General features: G+C 47.1%; 1 protein-coding gene and 1 non-coding gene across 2 annotated transcripts in view; one reads left to right on the forward strand and one right to left on the reverse strand.

The window, feature by feature from the left end:
- The window catches only part of LOC134659709 (poly [ADP-ribose] polymerase tankyrase), a 35,434-nt gene extending 15,027 nt beyond the window's left edge, over positions 1 to 20,407 (forward strand). Inside the window, exons 11-24 of the mRNA XM_063515401.1 lie at positions 159 to 312; positions 2,022 to 2,090; positions 2,735 to 2,900; positions 8,085 to 8,230; positions 9,040 to 9,113; positions 10,723 to 10,955; positions 11,571 to 11,777; positions 12,145 to 12,257; positions 12,824 to 12,987; positions 13,880 to 14,037; positions 15,144 to 15,306; positions 15,910 to 16,036; positions 18,642 to 18,798; positions 20,301 to 20,407. Coding sequence (XP_063371471.1) covers positions 159 to 312; positions 2,022 to 2,090; positions 2,735 to 2,900; positions 8,085 to 8,230; positions 9,040 to 9,113; positions 10,723 to 10,955; positions 11,571 to 11,777; positions 12,145 to 12,257; positions 12,824 to 12,987; positions 13,880 to 14,037; positions 15,144 to 15,306; positions 15,910 to 16,036; positions 18,642 to 18,798; positions 20,301 to 20,366 — 1,997 coding nt within the window. The 3' untranslated portion in view covers positions 20,367 to 20,407. The remainder of the gene's footprint in view (positions 1 to 158; positions 313 to 2,021; positions 2,091 to 2,734; positions 2,901 to 8,084; positions 8,231 to 9,039; positions 9,114 to 10,722; positions 10,956 to 11,570; positions 11,778 to 12,144; positions 12,258 to 12,823; positions 12,988 to 13,879; positions 14,038 to 15,143; positions 15,307 to 15,909; positions 16,037 to 18,641; positions 18,799 to 20,300) is intronic.
- On the reverse strand, positions 9,982 to 10,053 carry LOC134659907 (U5 spliceosomal RNA). Its single transcript, XR_010097836.1, has one exon. It is a non-coding gene; the product is annotated as a U5 spliceosomal RNA (small nuclear RNA).
- Positions 20,408 to 23,482: the final 3,075 nt, after the last annotated feature.

Genomic DNA, 23,482 nt, shown 5'->3' on the forward strand with positions numbered 1-23,482 from the left:
GGCTTACCACAGATACAGTATCAGTTAAGGGCTTCACAGACCTTGCAATAAATCGTACGCGGTTTTCGATCCTTTGACGACTGCATTCAATTGATATTTATGGCGAACCGCCAGTTCTCAGTTCGGGGCGAAGTACTAGTGACTAATATGATTTGCAGACGCATGCGCAAACGCGGCGGCCCTTCGTCTCCTGGAAGCGGCGCGGACCGGCGACGTGGAAGCGGCGCGGGCGGCGCTGGACGCGCGGCCGCGGCTCGTCAACTGCCGGGACGTGGACGGCCGACACTCCACCCCGCTACACTTCGCGGCCGGGTGCGTACACACAGACAGACTGAGATGGATATACTAAAGGCAACCCCTACAGACGCATGCGCAAACGCGGCTGCCCTCTGCCTGCTGGAAGCGGCGCGGGCGGCGCTGGACGCGCGGCCGCGGCTCGTCAACTGCCGGGACGTGGACGGCCGACACTCCACCCCGCTACACTTCGCGGCCGGGTGCGTACACACAGACAGACTGAGATGGATATACTAAAGGCAACCCCTACAGACGCATGCGCAAACGCGGCTGCCCTCTGCCTGCTGGAAGCGGCGCGGGCGGCGCTGGACGCGCGGCCGCGGCTCGTCAACTGCCGGGACGTGGACGGCCGACACTCCACCCCGCTACACTTCGCGGCCGGGTGCGTACACACAGACAGACTGAGATGGATATACTAAAGGCAACCCCTACAGACGCATGCGCAAACGCGGCTGCCCTCTGCCTGCTGGAAGCGGCGCGGGCGGCGCTGGACGCGCGGCCGCGGCTCGTCAACTGCCGGGACGTGGACGGCCGACACTCCACCCCGCTACACTTCGCGGCCGGGTGCGTACACACAGACAGACTGAGATGGATATACTAAAGGCAACCCCTACAGACGCATGCGCAAACGCGGCTGCCCTCTGCCTGCTGGAAGCGGCGCGGGCGGCGCTGGACGCGCGGCCGCGGCTCGTCAACTGCCGGGACGTGGACGGCCGACACTCCACCCCGCTACACTTCGCGGCCGGGTGCGTACACACAGACAGACTGAGATGGATATACTAAAGGCAACCCCTACAGACGCATGCGCAAACGCGGCTGCCCTCTGCCTGCTGGAAGCGGCGCGGGCGGCGCTGGACGCGCGGCCGCGGCTCGTCAACTGCCGGGACGTGGACGGCCGACACTCCACCCCGCTACACTTCGCGGCCGGGTGCGTACACACAGACAGACTGAGATGGATATACTAAAGGCAACCCCTACAGACGCATGCGCAAACGCGGCTGCCCTCTGCCTGCTGGAAGCGGCGCGGGCGGCGCTGGACGCGCGGCCGCGGCTCGTCAACTGCCGGGACGTGGACGGACGACACTCCACCCCGCTACACTTCGCGGCCGGGTGCGTACACACAGACAGACTGAGATGGATATACTAAAGGCAACCCCTACAGACGGATAATCAAGCCATACATGCAAAAAATGTTAATCAACAAAAATCGTTCTAAATTCCGCAATAGATTTTTTTTTTAAGTGAAAACTTCTTTAGCGGCGCTGTGCGCTTTTTGAGGTGGGGAAAAAATGTTAAACTCGCGACAGGTCACGCGACCGACAGATTCGACAGATTGAAAATTCGTAAGACGGACACGTGACCTGATCGAAAAACTGTTACAATGTCATTGAGTTTTTACTTCTGCCGGCACTCCCGGAGTGCCAATCCGTTGTTTTTTTTTTCATCCTACCGAGGTGTCTAATATTGAATAATTTTATGGTTTAGACTCACTTGTTTTTAGACGCGCGACATGTTTCGGAGAGCCTAGGTCTCCTTTCTCAAGCACTAACAGTGCGAGCAGCGCTCACGACGGCCGTGCTTCGCGTACTGCACGCTGCGCTCGCGCCGAGAAAACCAGTTGGGGTAGTTCTTGTGCTGTCGTTATAGGTGGGCATAGTGGTGTGTTTGTTTGGGAGATGTCTAATATTGTGGATTTTGTTAATCATTAAAAATATGTCTCCTTGCAGGTACAACAGGTTACCACTTGCTCAACTACTATTACAAAGAGGCGCCGACGTCCACGCGAAAGACAAGGGGTGAGCGCTAAGGAATTCATAAAAAGTCACTTAAGTTAAGGGCAATAGATTTTTGTTGTACCTACTAACTCCCTAGTTTGTAAGGTCTACTTATAAAAATGTGTACATCTGTTACACGAAAATAAAATACTTTAAACTAGTAGAATCATATAGGCCAACAAACCAAAAGTATACAGCTAAGTGTAAGGCCTGAGTGGACTCTCGAGTTGGGCGTGCAGCAGCGCGGCGGGGCGTGCGGCGTGCATGTTAAACTAATGCAAACATATAGGAGCGGTCTTAGTGCACGCTGCTCAAATCACTTGTGAGCCCGACGCCACGCTGCACGCCCCGCCGAACGCTCCGCTTCGAGCGTCCACTCAGGCCTTACACTTAGATACGCGAACAGCTGCGATACCTTCATACTCGTACGCACCCCGCGCCCCGGCGGGTTGGTCAACGACGCATTCTCGTAACTCATGAGGCCCTGGTACTTGCTCCGCGCTAAATTAAATTTTTATGCGGTTTTTTTCTCGACTTTGGCCACCGTAGCCTATGGAGACTAACAAGCAACGCTAAGTGGTTTTCGTAATCTATGGATGTTGCTATATTAAGGGTGTCACATGCGGGTTTCTGACTTATGAAGCACTTATGAACATATATTTCAGCGGTCTCGTCCCCCTCCACAACGCGTGTTCGTACGGGCACTACGAGGTGACCGAGCTGCTGGTGTCGTGCGGCGCCGGCGTGAACGCGGCGGACCTGTGGCGGTTCACGCCGCTACACGAGGCCGCGGCCAAGGGCAAGGCGGACATCGTGCGGCTGCTGCTCAAGGTACCACTGCTGTACTGACAGTGCGACATATACTATACTCTGTGTAACGCGTGTTCACACGGGCACTGCGAGGTGACCGAGCTGCTGGTGTCGTGCGGCGCCGGCGTGAACGCGGCGGACCTGTGGCGGTTCACGCCGCTACACGAGGCCGCGGCCAAGGGCAAGGCGGACATCGTGCGGCTGCTGCTCAAGGTACCACTGCTGTACTGACAGTGCGACATATACTATACTCTGTACAACGTGTGTTCACACGGGCACTGCGAGGTGACCGAGCTGCTGGTGTCGTGCGGCGCCGGCGTGAACGCGGCGGACCTGTGGCGGTTCACGCCGCTACACGAGGCCGCGGCCAAGGGCAAGGCGGACATCGTGCGGCTGCTGCTCAAGGTATCACTGCTGTACTGACAGTGCGACATATACTATACTCTGTACAACGTGTGTTCACACGGGCACTGCGAGGTGACCGAGCTGCTGGTGTCGTGCGGCGCCGGCGTGAACGCGGCGGACCTGTGGCGGTTCACGCCGCTACACGAGGCCGCGGCCAAGGGCAAGGCGGACATCGTGCGGCTGCTGCTCAAGGTATCACTGCTGTACTGACAGTGCGACATATACTATACTCTGTACAACGTGTGTTCACACGGGCACTGCGAGGTGACCGAGCTGCTGGTGTCGTGCGGCGCCGGCGTGAACGCGGCGGACCTGTGGCGGTTCACGCCGCTACACGAGGCCGCGGCCAAGGGCAAGGCGGACATCGTGCGGCTGCTGCTCAAGGTATCACTGCTGTACTGACAGTGCGACATATACTATACTCTGTACAACGTGTGTTCACACGGGCACTAGTAGGTGACCGAGCTGCTGGTGTCGTGCGGCGCCGGCGTGAACGCGGCGGACCTGTGGCGGTTCACGCCGCTACACGAGGCCGCGGCCAAGGGCAAGGCGGACATCGTGCGGCTGCTGCTCAAGGTACCACTGCTGTACTGACAGTGCGACATATACTATACTCTGTACAACGTGTGTTCACACGGGCACTAGTAGGTGACCGAGCTGCTGGTGTCGTGCGGCGCCGGCGTGAACGCGGCGGACCTGTGGCGGTTCACGCCGCTACACGAGGCCGCGGCCAAGGGCAAGGCGGACATCGTGCGGCTGCTGCTCAAGGTACCACTGCTGTACTGACAGTGCGACATATACTATACTCTGTACAACGTGTGTTCACACGGGCACTAGTAGGTGACCGAGCTGCTGGTGTCGTGCGGCGCCGGCGTGAACGCGGCGGACCTGTGGCGGTTCACGCCGCTACACGAAGCCGCGGCCAAGGGCAAGGCGGACATCGTGCGGCTGCTGCTCAAGGTACCACTGCTGTACTGACAGTGCGACATATACTATACTCTGTACAACGTGTGTTCACACGGGCACTGCGAGGTGACCGAGCTGCTGGTGTCGTGCGGCGCCGGCGTGAACGCGGCGGACCTGTGGCGGTTCACGCCGCTACACGAAGCCGCGGCCAAGGGCAAGGCGGACATCGTGCGGCTGCTGCTCAAGGTACCACTGCTGTACTGACAGTGCGACATATACTATACTCTGTACAACGTGTGTTCACACGGGCACTGCGAGGTGACCGAGCTGCTGGTGTCGTGCGGCGCCGGCGTGAACGCGGCGGACCTGTGGCGGTTCACGCCGCTACACGAAGCCGCGGCCAAGGGCAAGGCGGACATCGTGCGGCTGCTGCTCAAGGTACCACTGCTGTACTGACAGTGCGACATATACTATACTCTGTACAACGTGTGTTCACACGGGCACTGCGAGGTGACCGAGCTGCTGGTGTCGTGCGGCGCCGGCGTGAACGCGGCGGACCTGTGGCGGTTCACGCCGCTACACGAAGCCGCGGCCAAGGGCAAGGCGGACATCGTGCGGCTGCTGCTCAAGGTACCACTGCTGTACTGACAGTGCGACATATACTATACTCTGTACAACGTGTGTTCACACGGGCACTGCGAGGTGACTGAGCTGCTGGTGTCGTGCGGCGCCGGCGTGAACGCGGCGGACCTGTGGCGGTTCACGCCGCTACACGAAGCCGCGGCCAAGGGCAAGGCGGACATAGTGCGGCTACTGCACAAGGTACCATTGCTGTACTGACAGTGCGACATATACTATACTCTGTGTAACGTGTGTTCACACGGGCACTACGAGGTGACCGAGCTGCTGGTGTCGTGCGGCGCCGGCGTGAACGCGGCGGACCTGTGGCGGTTCACGCCGCTACACGAGGCCGCGGCCAAGGGCAAGGCGGACATCGTGCGGCTGCTGCTCAAGGTACCACTGCTGTACTGACAGTGCGACATATACTATACTCTGTACAACGTGTGTTCACACGGGCACTAGTAGGTGACCGAGCTGCTGGTGTCGTGCGGCGCCGGCGTGAACGCGGCGGACCTGTGGCGGTTCACGCCGCTACACGAAGCCGCGGCCAAGGGCAAGGCGGACATCGTGCGGATGCTGCTCAAGGTACCACTGCTGTACTGACAGTGCGACATATACTATACTCTGTACAACGTGTGCTCACACGGGCACTACGAGGTGACCGAGCTGCTGGTGTCGTGCGGCGCCGGCGTGAACGCGGCGGACCTGTGGCGGTTCACGCCGCTACACGAGGCCGCGGCCAAGGGCAAGGCGGACATCGTGCGGCTGCTGCTCAAGGTACCACTGCTGTACTGACAGTGCGACATATACTATACTCTGTACAACGTGTGTTCACACGGGCACTAGTAGGTGACCGAGCTGCTGGTGTCGTGCGGCGCCGGCGTGAACGCGGCGGACCTGTGGCGGTTCACGCCGCTACACGAAGCCGCGGCCAAGGGCAAGGCGGACATCGTGCGGCTGCTGCTCAAGGTACCACTGCTGTACTGACAGTGCGACATATACTATACTCTGTACAACGTGTGCTCACACGGGCACTACGAGGTGACCGAGCTGCTGGTGTCGTGCGGCGCCGGCGTGAACGCGGCGGACCTGTGGCGGTTCACGCCGCTACACGAGGCCGCGGCCAAGGGCAAGGCGGACATCGTGCGGCTGCTGCTCAAGGTACCACTGCTGTACTGACAGTGCGACATATACTATACTCTGTACAACGTGTGTTCACACGGGCACTGCGAGGTGACCGAGCTGCTGGTGTCGTGCGGCGCCGGCGTGAACGCGGCGGACCTGTGGCGGTTCACGCCGCTACACGAGGCCGCGGCCAAGGGCAAGGCGGACATCGTGCGGCTGCTGCTCAAGGTACCACTGCTGTACTGACAGTGCGACATATACTATACTCTGTGTAACGTGTGTTCACACGGGCACTGCGAGGTGACCGAGCTGCTGGTGTCGTGCGGCGCCGGCGTGAACGCGGCGGACCTGTGGCGGTTCACGCCGCTACACGAAGCCGCGGCCAAGGGCAAGGCGGACATCGTGCGGCTGCTGCTCAAGGTACCACTTGTCACCGTTCATACGACTTGTCACCGTTACCACTTGTCACCGTTCATACGATTTGTCACCGTTACCACTTGTCACCGTTCATACGACCACTACGACGGTCAATAGTGACATTGTTCATACTACAGCTGAAGATATCTGTTATTTTGTAACGTTCTTGATTTTAAAGTTACAGTGACGCACTTCCCTTGAGGCATAGAAAGATAAAATTACGTATAAAATTCTCTCTGTCCAATAAAAGTGATGTTGAAACTGCGAACGTTGTCCATCTACGAGTTCCATGACATATCTTGCTCATTAGGTCTTAATAACTACTGGGAACACAATATCACTCATACAATGCCAAGTATCAACATTGATTTCATTTCGGTGAGCAATAGAAAATCCCGTATTATACTACAACACCAGCAGTCACAGGAGGCATTACGGCATGACACAAGTTGCTTTTAATATAATTTATTTTAGCCGAATATGTTACATGTTTTACAAGCAAATAGTTAATCAATAATAATGTATACCTGTTTTTTCTGTCCTTTCCTCACGATCACACAATGCGTCTGTACTCTGTATGCATACATAACGCATGTTGTGCTGTTGTTGTAATTTCTTTCTTCGCTGTCCCACATTGCAATTGCGCGTGTGGTTATCTTTATGTAGCTATCTTATGTTATTTATTTCCTTTAATATAATTCCCCTAGTGTACAGTATAAACTTTCAATTATGTAAAAGCATGATCTTCATGGTCAACTGCGGAAACTTTCACATTGACAAAGTAAACTTCACCTCTTTACTTCGTTATGTTGTATCAAAGTTGTATTTGAATTTATCACTTTTGTTGCATGTATGTCTGCACCTAATAGTTATAAAAGTTAATTTCATACGAATGAAAGTTAAAAAAATTTTTATCGCGTTGTACGGTACGGCCATTTTTGTCATTGTCAAAATGTCATTCTCAGCTACTGCTGCTGCCACAGACAGTAGACAAGATGGCGCCCGTCGCTGCTGCAAAGGCTGCGTTCAGCTTATGATAGGGCCGTGTCGTACGGCTGCGATCGTGACCCACAAATGGTCTCGCCGGAAGATCAGCGCTGACTTTCGGGTCAGTATTATGCTGAGGCGAGCCCATTTCGTGGTAAACTTTAACGCTTACCAAGTTTTTGAATATTTATAGTTTTTAGTTATACTCTTGTATGTAATTTTAGTTTTAAGTTTATCACGAATAAAATACTTGATTCTGATTCTGATTCTGATTCCGTATCAAATTCGGCGACCACTAACGCCATCTATTGATCATATGTTACACTCATGTTATAATATGTCCAAATATGGTAATGACAAAGAGAATAAATAGTATAGTCATACTTTAGTCCTGTCATACATTACTCTTTGCCTGTCATAGAAAATTTTGTAAGTATTCACAGTAAATATACTGCCATCTGCCAAAAAAAAAAAATATATATATATATATATGGATAAATGATTTAATATTTTCATATCATTTCGACCCATGTTCTTTCACTGATACCTATGTGTTAAAATTGTTAAATATGACACGGTGTTGTCAACGCCATCTAGCCGAGCATAGGCCAAAGGAGTGTGCGCCATCTATTCGAGAATGACTTTTTCTTGATTGTCGAGGCACGTTTTTCCTTAGACTTTATTCATCTTCATCTTATACGGAGTTACATATGTCTTTAGTAATAGGGTCCGTTTCGTTTTCAGCACGGCGCGGACCCGACCCGACGGAATCGTGACGGACTGACGCCCTTACAACTAGTAAGGAGCGGCGACTCGGACACGGCCGACGCGCTGCGCGGCGACGCGGCGCTGCTCGACGCGGCCAAGCGCGGCGAGTTGGCGCGAGCTAGGTGTGTATAAATATGTTTCAGATAATCCACATACTGTTACACATTTCAGGAAATACATATACGGGTCTTAAAAAATTAATAGGTGAAATTGACGCCCAAAACGCGTTTGACACCTTGAAGTTTGTAAGTATAACGTATCCTGCGATAACGTAATGTAAACCACCCCCCAACTACTACTAGCGACATCTAGTATAAAATTGTAGAAATTCTTGATTGAACATTTGATCAAAGAGTATAGATTTTATAGAGAGTTACTGTCATGGTCAATTATGTAGCCATAGTAAATACACCGCCATCTTTTGACAGAAGATTAAAACTGTTAGAACGCCATTTGACTTTGATCCTTATTCTTTCACTGATATGTGTTAATTTGTAATTATATTGAAATTAACGCCATCTAGGCGAGAATAGCCTGAAGGTATGGTGCAATCTTTTCGATGAATGGCGCACCATACCTTTGGCCTTTGGATATAGGGGCCGTGCGCGTTGGAGGACTTGGAGGATCTGCCATCTCGTGGCTTGAATCGAAATCATAAACATATACACATTAACACATCATGCCAAAGCAAGAGCTGCCAACTACCGTTCTCGTACATTTTCTTGTGCATAGTTCTGCCATCTTGTGGGCTACAACGAAAGCATAAACTACACCTCGCGCCACAAATCTGACGGTTCATGTGCTGCCCTGCTGCCTATACGGTTCATTGATCGATGCTGCGTATAGAACAAGGGATTAAAAAAGGCAATGCCAAAAAACGTGCTTATTGCACAAATATGAATTTTAAAATAAACTGGCATTTTTGTTTCAGGAAATTAATAACGCCACAGAACGTGAATTGTAGAGACTCCCACGGAAGGAATTCCACACCTCTACACCTTGCTGGTAAGATTTACGCTATCCATACTAGATATATAGTTGGTCAAACCAAATTGTCAGTAAATAAGAATAAAAAAAACTACTTATCCTTTTTTTTTGGGTGGTAGTACTAGGTACTAGTGTAAGACAAATATAGTATGATTCTCTGTCTACGTTTGAAATGAGACAGTCCTTTGACACACTATAGTAATGAAATCTTCTACCTTCAGGCAAAGAGAAAAGAGTGTATAGAGAGACTGTCATGGTAAATTATGTAGGTACAGTAAATTTACTGCCATCTTTCTACAGAAGATTAAAACTGTTAGAACGCCATTTGACTTTGATCCTTATTCTTTCACTGATATGTGTTAAATATCAAAAATTAACGCCTTCTACTCGACAGTAGGGCAAAGGTATGGTGCACTCTATTCGAACGATGGCGCCATACCTTTGGCAAAAATTATCGATTCGATCCGCTTTCTTCAAATTAGGTTTATTTATTTTATTAGTAATTTCCGTTATAAAACTAGAGCCTACGTCAGTTCTTGGGATTAGTTGTCAAGCGGACCCCAGGCTCCCATGAGCCGTGGCAAAATGCCGGGACAACGCGAGGAAGATGAGTAATTTCCGCTATAATGGGGAAAAAACAAAGAAACATGTGAAGTATTTATACTGGTTGTTTTATTCTTTTTAAATTTATAAGCCCCGCTTGCGCAGGCCCGCAGGGCATCAAAAAATTCTTATAGACTCATTTGAGTGTGAAATAGGCAGAGTGCCAGGAGGGGAGTAGACACCAAACTCAGATTATAATGTGTTACAGTTTATGTCATGACACTCCCACTACGTGGTTTACGTGTACATACGTATACTACGTGTAGATACGCGCATCTGCGTATCACAAATGTCCCCCTCTACGGAGATCTTTAGTAAAAGGCGAAAGATTTATTCGTTTTGAAGGGAAACCAGAGTAATTATACAATGTAGACCGCGCCACCCCATGTTTCGCAGAAAAATCTTAACACCGCGAAGTAGGAATTTTCGTGGACGTAACAGCGACATCTAGCGGGTTATACAGTAACTAAAATCGGCTTTTCATGAATAATGTGTCATATTTTTTCAACCCTAATATCGAATTTGTTTGTGTATTTCGTCTCACATTTTGTTTAATGAGAGAGTGAGACATTGGACAAACAAATGACATTGGACAAACAAATTGGATGAGTGAATAACCATCCTTGTCATATGACATGAATATATTTTCTTAGTCATAGTTTCTCAGTATGATCATATATTTACATCAACATGGCTAGGGGTTGAAAAAGAACTACCTGTACATATACCTAAAGATAAGATAATAGATAGTTTATTCAAGCAGGCATATTACAATGCGCTTATGAACGTCAAATAAAGCTACACCGGCTCCAACCCTACCCTGCCTCGAGAAGATTTAAATCCCCCCTCAATTGGAGGAGGGTATCCCAATATGGGACCGGTAACAAATATGTAAATTTTAACTTGCCCTTTGTTATGCCTCACCACATTATAAGAGAATGCTCAGCAGTGGGCGATAAAGGGCTGACAAGATGATGATGATGACATCATAAATTCAGGTTCTCACGTTTACTTTTATTTCCAGCTGGGTATAATAACCTAGAAGTCGCCGAGGCGCTCCTCGAAGCCGGCGCGGCGGTCTCGGCGCGCGACAAGGGAGGCCTAGTGCCGCTGCACAACGCAGCCTCGTACGGGCATCTCGAGCTGGCTGCGTTGTTGCTGCGCGCCGGCACGCCGCCGAACGCCGCCGACAGATGGGGCTTCACTCCGCTACACGAGGCGGCGCATAAGGCTCGCACTCAGCTGTGTGCGTTGTTGGTAGGTGCTATAGAAACACGCATGTGACACCCTTATAGCAATATCCATAGACTACGGAGACCGCTTAGCGTAGCGTTCCTCAGATTGGACAAAAAAATGTTACGATGTGGGAACCCCTTCGTCATACCCTGCGCACTCGCTTCTCAACTTCAAGAATCAAGTTTTTTATTCGTGATAAACATAAAACTAAAATTACATACAAAAGTATAACTAAATATTACAACTATGCATAAAATAGGTGAGTTAAAGTTTACCACGAAATGGTCTCGCCTCAGCATAATACTGACCCGAAAGCCAGCGCTAATCTTCCGTCGAGACCATTTTGTGGGTAACGCTCGCAGCCGTACGACAGGGCCCTACCATAAGCTGAACGCAGCCTTTGCAGCGGCGACCGGCGCCATCTTGTCTACCTGTCCTGTACCTGTCCGCTCGAAGCGGAGCGTTTGGCGGGGCGTGCAGCGTGGCTGTGGGCTCACGCGTGATTTGAGCAGCGTGCACTAAGGCCGCTCCTATACGCTTGCATTTGTCTAACTTGCACGCCGCACGCCCCACCCCGCTGCACGCCCAACAAGAGCGTCCACTCAGGCCTTACAATAACTTAAACTTTGTTCCCAGCTGGCCCACGGCGCCGACCCGTACCTCAAGAACCAGGAAGGGCAGACGGCCCTGGACCTGGCCGGCGCCGAGGACGTGCGCTCCCTGCTGCAGGATGCCATGACGTCAGCGACCGCGCCGCCCGCCGCGCCGCCCGCCGCGCCGCTGCCGCCGCCGCAGCTGCCCGTGCTGCTGCCCAGCGGCGACACCGTGCCGCTCCCGCTGCCGGTACGTACCCGTATCTGTACAGTACAGGGGTAGGTACAATACTGCTGTAAAGTCAGCAGCAGAAGTTTCTAAGGCGGCGAGGTGTTCAGAATTACCTTGACGCGTTCTTATTCTCTTAACAATAAAGTCGCGTCAAGATAATTTTGAACACCTCGCCCGCTTAGCAACTATTGTTGCTGACTGTACCACAGAGACTAGTGTTAAATAATACAGGAGCTAGCACTGCTGCACTGCGCGACAATGCCAAGCATATGCAACATTTGCTCTTTGGGGATTTTTCGCAGTGGGATATGGGATCATACTTTATAATTTTAGAAGGCAGTATTGCATATTAAATATTTTCTTATAATAATTTTGTCCTGTGCAGGTGGTGCCAAGCAACTACTGGGCGGAGGGCTCCCGAGGCAGTTTAGAAGACGCGGCAGGCCGACCTGCCTCGGCCCTATCCACCTCTGAATCTTTACAAACTTTCCTGTCGAGGTAAGTTTTGATAAATACACAGAATCTTTACAAACTTTCCTGTCAAGATAAGTTTTGATAAATTCACAGAATCTTTACAAACTTTCCTGTCGAGGTAAGTTTTGATAAATACACAGAATCTTTACAAACTTTCCTGTCAAGATAAGTTTTGATAAATTCACAGAATCTTTACAAACTTTCCTGTCGAGGTAAGTTTTGATAAATACACAGAATCTTTACAAACTTTCCTGTCAAGATAAGTTTTGATAAATTCACAGACTCTTTACAAATTTTCCTGTCGACGTAAGTTTTGATAAATACACAGAATCTTTACAAACTTTCCTGTCGAGGTAAGTTTTCTTTCTAAATCATTGAGATACTGATAAATGCACAACTTTTATTTGTTTACAAGCGATGGCAGCATGGTTCCATTTTTATCGCCTGTCAGTATGCCTGTCCCTTTCACACTTACACACTTGTTGGAACGTAACAGGCATGGTGACAGGTGATAAAAATGCGACCGTGCTACGGCCGAAGGGGACAACACTTGCACTCTTTTTCGTCACTAAAAATAAAACCTTTTACAGTATCGGCTTGGAGCAGCTAGCGCCAGTATTGGAACGCGAGCAAATAACAGTAGACATTTTATCGGAGATGTGTCACGAAGATCTCAGGGCTGTGGGCGTGGCGGCCTACGGCCATCGGCATCGGCTTCTAAAGGCGGCGCGTCAGTCCGCGCAAGCGGCGTCAGGTGGGAAAACTAGCTTGTAACTATCACTTTTAAAAAAGTTACGGGATGTGGTGAAAAGTTGGCGCCATCTTGAATTTTTTTTTTGTTTTTTGTCTGACCGTGTTGAAAATACTTATACTTAGGGACCGCAGAATATATGACCTTAATCTGAATTTTTAAAATGACTAAAAGCACAGAATAAATAATAACACTAAGTACAGAAGACTCACTCTCTAACAAAACGCGTCTGTTACGATCAGCACAGATATGGCCGCTAGGTGGCGACAGCGCCACGCGCGGCTTACGGCTTTCCCCAAAATTGGGGCCGAACAGATGTACTTTTAGCTACCTGTAGCAAAGCGACGAAATCGCGGAGTGAGACACGCCTGACAAAAGGTATTAAAAAAAAGATATTTAGCAACCGAAAAACATTGAATCGCATGTACTATAAAAATCAGGTAGAATTTACAAATATTTGTGCAGTAAAATGGATGAGACTCAGCGAGACCGCTGATTTTCATTCCCCAACCAAAAAACTTAAAGCTAATTCTTAACTAAGATATTAAAAAAAGAACTAACCTAACTTACTAACCACCAATTCGCACGAAGCGCTTTGCTTCCTCTTTTCTTATGCGCATTGCCAAGGAATGTAATTCCTTGCCGGCGTCTATATATCCGAGCTCATATAACCCGGCAACCTTCAAATCAAGGGTGATCAGGCACCTTCTGGGCAGGCTCGCTCCATCGTAGGCCACGTCTTCGCCTCGGCTAGTCTGTGGCCATGAGTAAGCCATTTATAATAAAAAAAACCAGGCGAATAGTTCGAATTTAGGGACATATTATGAGAAATTAAATATTCTGACGGCATGACAAGCTTGTCTATTTTTAATTAAAATGTTTTTCTACTATTTAGAATGGTACGGCGGCACAACGCTAGTCGACGTCACGCCGACGTCGAGCGACGAGTGCGGCGAGAGCGAGCACGCGATAGTCGAAAGGGAGATGCAAGCTTCAGTACGGGAGCACAGGGACCAGGCGGGCGGGAATTACACACATTATAATGTAGTCAGGGTAGGTACCACTCAAATGTGACGTTGTTTACGAAAAGGACTTTTTCACCTCAGCAGCTCGAACAAGGGTACTTTGCTACTTAAAAACAGTGAGCAAAATCGCATTTTGCTCACTGAGTGGGACAAAATTACATTCAAGTCTTAATATTCAAATGTCATTTCAACATGCGGGGTCTAATACAAGTTCGAAATACTTGGATTCTATTATATCTGTCCCTTTCACGTCTTTAGCAAAAAGAAAGAGAAAAAAAAAAGTTCAAACTATATTCAACGGTACATTGACGGTTTATAATAGACCCCCGAAAAACGTCAGAACGCATCGTTCCAAAATACATACGAGTTATGGATTCTTAATAATTAATTAATGAAAATAAAATGTATGATTTCATAAAAACTGATAAAAACACTATATATTTTACGTTATTTATTCTACGATTAAAATAATGAACTCAAAAAATACACAGAATACTCGCTACGCTCGTGAATCTACTATAGAATCTTTCGCTTGCACGGGACTGAAAATAAGCACTCGAAGAAATATCAAACTTTGATCTCTTGTTGTACAAATAACTATTTTCCATGGCACTTCGTATGTCGCTTTTATATCGGAGATTTGTTAATAATAGCGTCTTCGACAACATGATCCCTTTTATAAATAACGTCACAAATAATTTTGCGTACGCTGGAATGAAACCCTTAATTCCCCCCTATATTTAAGGTGCGGGTTGACGTATTTTTTAAATACATCCCTCTCTTGTTATTAACAACATCGTTACACCACTGGAATGGGGTTGGCCGGTCGAAGTATTTGGCAGATGGCGCCATCATAGCTTGCCCTGTCAATCCCTAGAATTGTGTCAAAATTTTGTTTTTTTAATGCCCCGGATGCCAGCCCTTTAAGGCAAATCTCATAGAAAAAGCGGCAAGATATGATAGGCATCTATGCAAACCTTTGACAGTTGCCAACCCCATTACAAGCGTCAATAGGCTATGGTAATCACTTACTATAAAGTGGGCTTTACATTTGTATCGCCAACTTTTGGTAATTGGATTCCTAAACGACTTAAGGTTTTCTATAGTGTTGTAAAACTGTTTAAATCTGTACAGATACAAAAGATAGCGAACGGGCGTCTATGGGAGCGCTACCAGCACCGGCGGCGCGAGGTGGCAGCTGAAGCAGGTGGCGCTAACGAGCGCATGCTGTTCCACGGCTCGCCCTTCATCAACGCCATCGTACAGAAGGGTTTTGACGAGAGGCACGCCTACATCGGTCAGTACTAATTAGGCTACTAGCGACCCGCCCCGGCTTTGCACGGGTTAACGAATTATACATAAACCTTCCCCTTGAATCACTCTATCTATTAAAAAAAAACCGCATCAAAATCCGTTGCGTAGTTTTAAAGATCTAAGCATACATAGGAACAGACAGCGGGAAACGACTTGTGTTTTATGCTATGTAGTGATTTGACAGTATTTAAATTAAATTATTTTACACCATGCATGAAATAAAGCATCAGAAGATTAATAGAGAAACGTAGACAGCAGTTAGTTTTAGACACAAGTTTGATTTTTAAACCCGTAAAAAACTATAAAGAGTAGGTAGAGTTATTCGCCAGTAACTGGCCACCCTTAACTTAAAATGAATTCTATTCACTTATAAACAGAATTCATTTTAGTATAAGGTTTCAATAACTGGCCAGCCTTCAATAACTAGCCACCTTATACTAAAATTAATTCTGTTTATAGGTGAATAGAATTCATTTTTGGTTTCGGGTGGCCAGTCTATGATATGCAATATTTTACATATTTCTTCAGCCATTTCTTTTACAAAGCACAAGTTTTTTTAACTTCTTTTCTAAAACTTTAATTGCAGGTGGCATGTTCGGCGCGGGCATATACTTCGCGGAGCATTCCTCCAAAAGCAACCAGTACGTGTACGGTTTCGGCGGCGGCTCGGGCTGCCCCGCGCACAAGGACCGCAGCTGCTACCTGTGTCACAGGTATTTATACCTAGTATAATATATATATTTGTGTCTAACTTTGGATCGGAAATTTTTAAAGCACCATGCTGCAAAAATGTTCGCAAAAAAATTTGCGGACCATCGGTCAAGACGGTCGACGAAACAAAGTGATGGCGGCGGCGAGTGGCGGGGGGCGGGCGTCTGTTTGCAGGAAAGGGAAGCGGAACTACGTCACGGCGAGGCGGCGGAGCGACTACATAGACGCTAGCGGCATCTATCGGTCACCGGAGGCGTTACGCTCTCAATGAAGATCTCAGACGTGGAGCGGAACACATAATATATATATTTGTGTCTAGTTCATGTATACTGCCCTGGTGGTGCCCTGGCTGACTCGCACAGTACCGCAACATCCGCGCAACTGTTATAGTCTGTGCGGAAAGAGAAGAGTCGTGAAATGTATGGGATCTCGATACATTCTACGACTCTTCTCTTTCCGCACAGACTCTAGAGTCTGTTCGGAAAGAGCTAAGCGAGCGACGTATTCAAAATTACCTTGACACGTTATTATTCTCTTAACAATAAAATGGCGTCAAGATCATTTTGAACACCTCGCCTGCTTAGCAACTTCTGTTGTTGACCACCACATCATACCCAATATTTGTACCTGGTTATTATATGTTCGGATTGAGATTGGTCAATCAGGAACAACCGATTTACAGTTTACAGGATATTGTACTAAATACATATGGTTTGAATGTTGTATCGAAATGAAGTCGTTAGCACTTGAAATGTCTGTGTAATCGGGTCTTTTTAGGGTTCCGTACCCAAAGGAAGGGGCAACAAGGGGACCCTATTACTAAGACTCCTCTGTCCGTCTGTCTGTCCGTCCGTCTGTCTGTTTGATTGTCACCAGGCTGTATCTCATGAACCGTGACAGACAGTTGAAATTTTCACAGATGATGTATTTCTATCACAGACCAACCCCTATAGACCGACCTTATAGGACGACTCGCGGTCATCGCCCGTATGGTGTATAGGTCAAATATAAGATTGTTCGCGCACCGCTCCGATCAGTTGCGCCCAAGGTTACGACCTGTTAGCAGTATGCACGAGTCTAAGAAAATAAATCGTAAACTATTGAATTCATTGGGAAATCATGGGATATTGCAGCGTAAAATGGTGTGGCAAGTCATCTAAGACTTCTACTTACGAAACAGATGGAATAACATGCCACAGGAAAGTCAAATTCATTATTTCATTGAATGTTTCTTGTCCGCGGGGTTCATTTTATACTGGTCAGTAAGCAGAGGCGAAGTATGTCCGTCCCTTTTCGTCAACTTGAAAATGCAATGCGCTATCCCTTTCCCTTTCGACTAGTGATGTGACGATGATGGTTTCGTCAGTTGCGGAAACTTCGTGCTTCGTCATACCGTATTGTACCATTTTAGACATAATATATAGGTAATATGTTGTGTAAGTTTTTTTAGAATCCTCTAGGCCAACGGAGCAGTTAGGCCGCGTGTCACGAGATGGACCTGATGATGAACTTCAAAGAAGTGCGAGGGAACGCGGTGTTGGTTTGTGATAGACATATGTTGTATGGGTTTTTTAGAATCCTCTAGGTGAGCAGTTAGGTCTCATGTCACGAGATGGACCTGATGATGAACTTCAAAGAAGCGCGAGGGAACTCGGTGTTGGTTTGTGATAAACATATGTTGTATGAGTTTTTTAGAATCCTCTAGGTGAGCAGTTAGGGTCTCATGTCACGAGACGGACCTGATGATGAACTTCAAGAAGTGCGAGGGAACTCGGTGTTGGTTTGTAATAGACATATGTTGTATGGGTTTTTTAGAACCCTCTAGGTGAGCAGTTAGGTCTCATGTCACGAGATGGACCTGATGATGAACTTCAAAGAAGTGCGAGAGAACTCGGAGTTGATTTTTAATAGGCATATGTTATTGGTCCATTTGAATATGTTTTCAATACAACCTTCTATGACCTTAATAAAACGGACAAAAGAAAATAATTGTACCTATGAGATTTTGGCGACACTTTTTTCTCGTATCGAAAGAGATTGCGATTCTGAGTGGAAATAATATAAAAATTATAAACTTTAAAATTCAAGTTCTGAGTACTTTAAACAGAAATGCCCTAATATGTTAATTAAAAATTTCAGGTACATTGTTAAATTAGTTAATGAAATATTAAATTAATCAATATAATTATTAAGTAAGTTTACTCTAAGTATACTAAATTGACATTAAATTGGTAACAATTTTACCACAATAAATTTCGGTATCACTGGTAGCAGTACCCACTACCTGTAATGAACATGTCCCATCCCTATGCGTACACGTGTTAGCGCGCCATGTTTGGGACGACCAATCGCAACGCCGTGAGCACCCCTCCCGCACCTTACAGTTTGGTGATTTGCGTCGGGAACAAAATGGCCAATATTAGGTTTCTATAGGCGGTGTTCTGTGATTTCTATTGCCGCTATAACAACAAACACTAAAAAGTACTGAGCCCTGGGTGGGCGAGTCCGACTCGTATTTGTCACGTTTATTATAATTTTATATGTTTTTTAACTGTGCCACATTAATACTCCCTTATCTTGGTACTGACACTTGTTCTACATTGGCAGACAACTCCTCCTGTGCCGCGTGACGCTGGGGCGTGCGTTCCAGCTGTCTGCGGCGCTGAAGATGGCGCACGCGCCGCCCGGCCACCACGCCGTATCCGGCCGCCCCACGCAGGGCGGCCTCTGCTACCCCGAGCACGTCGTGTACCGGGGGGAACAGGTATATACACGTCCCAGCTGAAGATGGCGCACGCCCCGCCCGGCCACCACGCCGTGTCCGGCCGCCCCACGCAGGGCGGCCTCTGCTACCCCGAGCACGTCGTGTACCGGGGGGAACAGGTATATACACGTCCCAGCTGAAGATGGCGCACGCCCCGCCCGGCCACCACGCCGTGTCGGGCCGCCCCACGCAGGGCGGCCTCTGCTACCCCGAACACGTCGTGTACCGGGGGGAACAGGTATATACACGTCCCAGCTGAAGATGGCGCACGCGCCGCCCGGCCACCACGCCGTGTCCGGCCGCCCCACGCAGGGCGGCCTCTGCTACCCCGAGCACGTCGTGTACCGGGGGGAACAGGTATATACACGTCCCAGCTGAAGATGGCGCACGCCCCGCCCGGCCACCACGCCGTGTCCGGCCGCCCCACGCAGGGCGGCCTCTGCTACCCCGAGCACGTCGTGTACCGGGGGGAACAGGTATATACACGTCCCAGCTGAAGATGGCGCACGCGCCGCCCGGCCACCACGCCGTGTCCGGCCGCCCCACGCAGGGCGGCCTCTGCTACCCCGAGCACGTCGTGTACCGGGGGGAACAGGTATATACACGTCCCAGCTGAAGATGGCGCACGCCCCGCCCGGCCACCACGCCGTGTCCGGCCGCCCCACGCAGGGCGGCCTCTGCTACCCCGAGCACGTCGTGTACCGGGGGGAACAGGTATATACACGTCCCAGCTGAAGATGGCGCACGCGCCGCCCGGCCACCACGCCGTGTCCGGCCGCCCCACGCAGGGCGGCCTCTGCTACCCCGAGCACGTTGTGTACCGAGGGGAACAGGTATATACACGTCCCAGCTGTCGGCGGCATATTTTAAATAACTAGATAGATAGATATATAGAATACTCTTTATTGGCACACCTCAGTGCCAATAAAGACTAACTAGTGTTTAGTTTTAAGCTTATTAAATACACATATGTATGTTAGTCTGTAAGGCAGCGGTTCTCAATCTTTTTTTTTTGACGGAACCCTTTTGGAAAGCGAAATACTTGATGGAACCCTACAATAAAACAATAGTTATTAGAAGTGTATTTTTTTATTAATAAGCATAATAATTATGCTTATTTTGTTATTCTAAATTATTCTAAATTCTTGCGGAACCCCTGCAGGGGTGTCGTGGAACCCTAGGGTTCTGCGGAACACACTTTGAGAATGGCTGCTGTAAGGTATTTGTAATATGGGCCTTGTTGCCTGATTAAAATTTCTAAATAAATAAATATTTTGTTGTCTGTGAAAACTTGTCAAAAAACAGTAAGGTACAGCGTGTATAAGTTACTCTATGGTATACTTAAGTCGCTAGTGCTGCACTCTGGCAGCAAAACATTGCAGTAATACTCCCTATAGATTCGTTTCAATATAGATTGACGCGCTATGAATGGCTTGTCTTGTCTGTCTTTACCCTTCTGCGCATGTAACTGTCTTATTTTAATAATGTTTCACTTGTTCCAGGCATACCCAGAATACCTAATAACGTATCAAATAGTCGGCGGCGAGGGCAGCACGGGCGCAGTATAAATACCAAGTATTTCTACCCGGTACCAAGTACCTAGTGCGACCTAGTATGTACCTAAAACCTAAATGAAAATATTTTTGAATATTGTTAAGTTGAAACTTATTAGCTTAGCCACACTTGCACCACCCCACTAACCCGGGGTTAACCGGTTTAACCGTTAACCCAGTGTCAAATTGTTTTGGGAACCATGTTAACTCCAGGTTTAACCGGTTAACCCCGGGTTAGTGAATGGTGCAAGTGGCCCTTAGAAATTAATGTGTCGTTTATGAAAGGTACCAGTTTTTTAGGTTGTCATTATGCAATTAAAAATCATCATTATTGACAACTGTGATACCTTTTTGCCAAAATAACTTCACGAATGATTGTCTTCATTCAAACTTTTGGACTAGACTAGAGTATGTGGTAGTCCCTACGCTAGCCTAGTGCGGGATAGAGATATGTGGCTTTCCAGCAGAGAAGGCTATGCAAATGTGGCATAAGGACCCTTTAGGCATGGAACGCCACATATATAGCTGGTCAAGCAGAAATTGTCAATAGAAAAAGGCGGCAAGTTTGAAAAATGTAGGCGCGGATATCTTCCCATAGAAAATTAGAATCGCGCCTTTTTATACTGACAAGACTTGCTTGACCAGCTTTCTTTGAAAATTTGACTGTTCGAACGACTTTGAAATTCGGCTTTTACGCTATGTTATTAACAAAATAAGCTCATCCTTGAGTCTATATATAGAGATATAGATATACTTGAGATAACATACTAACAGCGCCATCTGGTGAGCGGATCGACAGACTGAAAACGTGTCGGCGTGGGATATGTTTTTCATGTTGCCTTGTCGCGGCAAGTCGCGCTGTGTATGGATAGCCTGATAAAAAAAACTTACCCTAAAAACTGTTAACCAGTACGGCTACCATGAGTTGACATTTGACGTTTACGCTAGCGACTGCGATCAAGATCGCACAGTCGCTAGCGTAAACGTCAAATACCAACTCATTGTAGCTGTACAGATGGCGTAATACCCCTGTATTGGCTTAATTATTTCTGAATATAACTGAATATACTTATTCGGGCATAATATAGAGAAACTGTTATTTAAAGATAATCTTCTTATTACTACGACTTTACTCATTTTGTAGTTCTGTGGGTTTACCGCGAAAATCGAAGTTCGCAAATTGCGGGCATTTGTCTCTGTCACTCTAATTATGCCTTCATTGGAGTAAAAGAGAAATTTCGGTTTTCGCGGTAGTCCCTCTGGGGTTTAAAATTTAAAACTGGATAATTCCCTGTAAAAGGTTGTGTATATTATTGTTATTAGTTGTATATATTGAATTGAGAAAACCAAGCGTATACTATGATTGAGATAAAACTGATAACCAGAATTATTAGCTCAGTATGACACGTCAAATCTATTTTTACTATAGGCTTACTGAAAGCAAAATTGATTGATTGCACAAAATGTGTAAATTCCATGGAAAAATCGTGCCACCGAGTTTGACAGCTGAATAAGATGGCGTCGGACGATGTACTTTCACATCTTATACATACGAACAGTAAATCTTTCCTATGAGGTTCAGTTTATGCTGATTTAAAATCATTGAAAGGGCAGAAATATGTTAGACCTAGTTTTTCTGTAACGATTTAATGACTACTGTAAACCATTTAATTTATCTATAGTAAATTAGCCTATTATGAATACTACTTCGGTGTTACCGTATTTCATTACAGTTAATATGTATTAAAACATACTTATTCAAGTTTATTTGCCTAGTTTTTTTTTTTTGATAGACTATTGAGTCCAAATCCTATTAATTTTATTAATTTTATTTTTCAAAACTAAATATAACATTTTATTCTGTTTATTTTTAACTGAATTATCTATCAATTGTAACAAATCTTAATCATATTGTAATTGTTACATAACTGCTCACATACCTATAGTATAGTGAAATAAAATTGTGTATTAATGATGACATCGCCTCACTTTGTCACTGGTAAGGCCATGCAGAATTAGCTTGGCTTGACTCTAAGTGTAAGGCCTGAGTGGACGCTCGAGTTGGGCGTGCAGCGGGGCGGGGCGTGCGGCGTGCATGTTAAACAAATGCAAGCGTATAGGAGCGGCCTTAGTGCACGCTGCTCACATCACGCGTGAGCCCACAGCCACGCTGCACGCCCCGCCGAACGCGCCGCTTCGAGCGTCCACTCAGGCCTTACACTAAGCTCTAAGCCAATAGCGGGAGCTTTTGAAAACTTGAATATTTACAATGCATTTGTAAAACGAACTTGGCTCGAACTTTGTGGAGGAGAAAAATCGATAGTATGACACATTGAGTGCCGGGGACCCGGTTCTTTGTTCGTAGCCGCTTTCCTCTACAAAGCGGGAACACGCTGGGATCGGCTACGAGCGTAGCGCTTAGCGCTACGAACGTAGGCAGTGAATGCGAAAAAAGTACTGTTCAGGAAAAAATATTGTGGCGTCTATTAAAAATTTCCATGGTATGGAAGGATTTTTTTGCATAATATGTTGCATTGTTGTATTTGAAATTGTAACATCGATTTTTCTTCGAAACGCATTATTTTTAAAGTTATTTACTGTATGCAGTTAGTCGCATTCATCGTCTCAGTCTAAAAATGTAGCTGAAATCACATCTTTTTATTTTGCTAATCGATAAATTATAATATTTGATCATCTGGCACTATTGGTTGGCCAGACAATATTTTTTGTAGTAATGGAAAATTCAAGACTCAATACAGAGCGCACTTATAGAACCTAACAAGTCTGTAGTTTATGATACATCTTTTCTTATCATTCGTTAAATTCGCAAAAAAATACAAATGTGCATAGTGACAAAAAATATTTAACAGATTAGGTATGTAGTTATTATTTCTTTCAGTTCTTAAATATACATAAATAAATCTAGTTTTTCCAAATCTGAAACTCGAAACTCATGGATATTGGAACCTATTGTGTATGTTTATTACAAAACTTTCAGTTATCTTCGTTATATTTTGGTTATTTGCGAGAAATTGCATAGAGTAAAGCATTGTTTCGGTAATTTATCGATATGTGTATATACGCGTTTATAGTGTAGCCGTATAGGAGGTAAGGGATGGAGAAATAGAAAT

This window comes from Cydia amplana, chromosome 25, assembly GCF_948474715.1.
Source record: "Cydia amplana chromosome 25, ilCydAmpl1.1, whole genome shotgun sequence".
NCBI classification, from domain to species: domain Eukaryota; kingdom Metazoa; phylum Arthropoda; class Insecta; order Lepidoptera; family Tortricidae; genus Cydia; species Cydia amplana.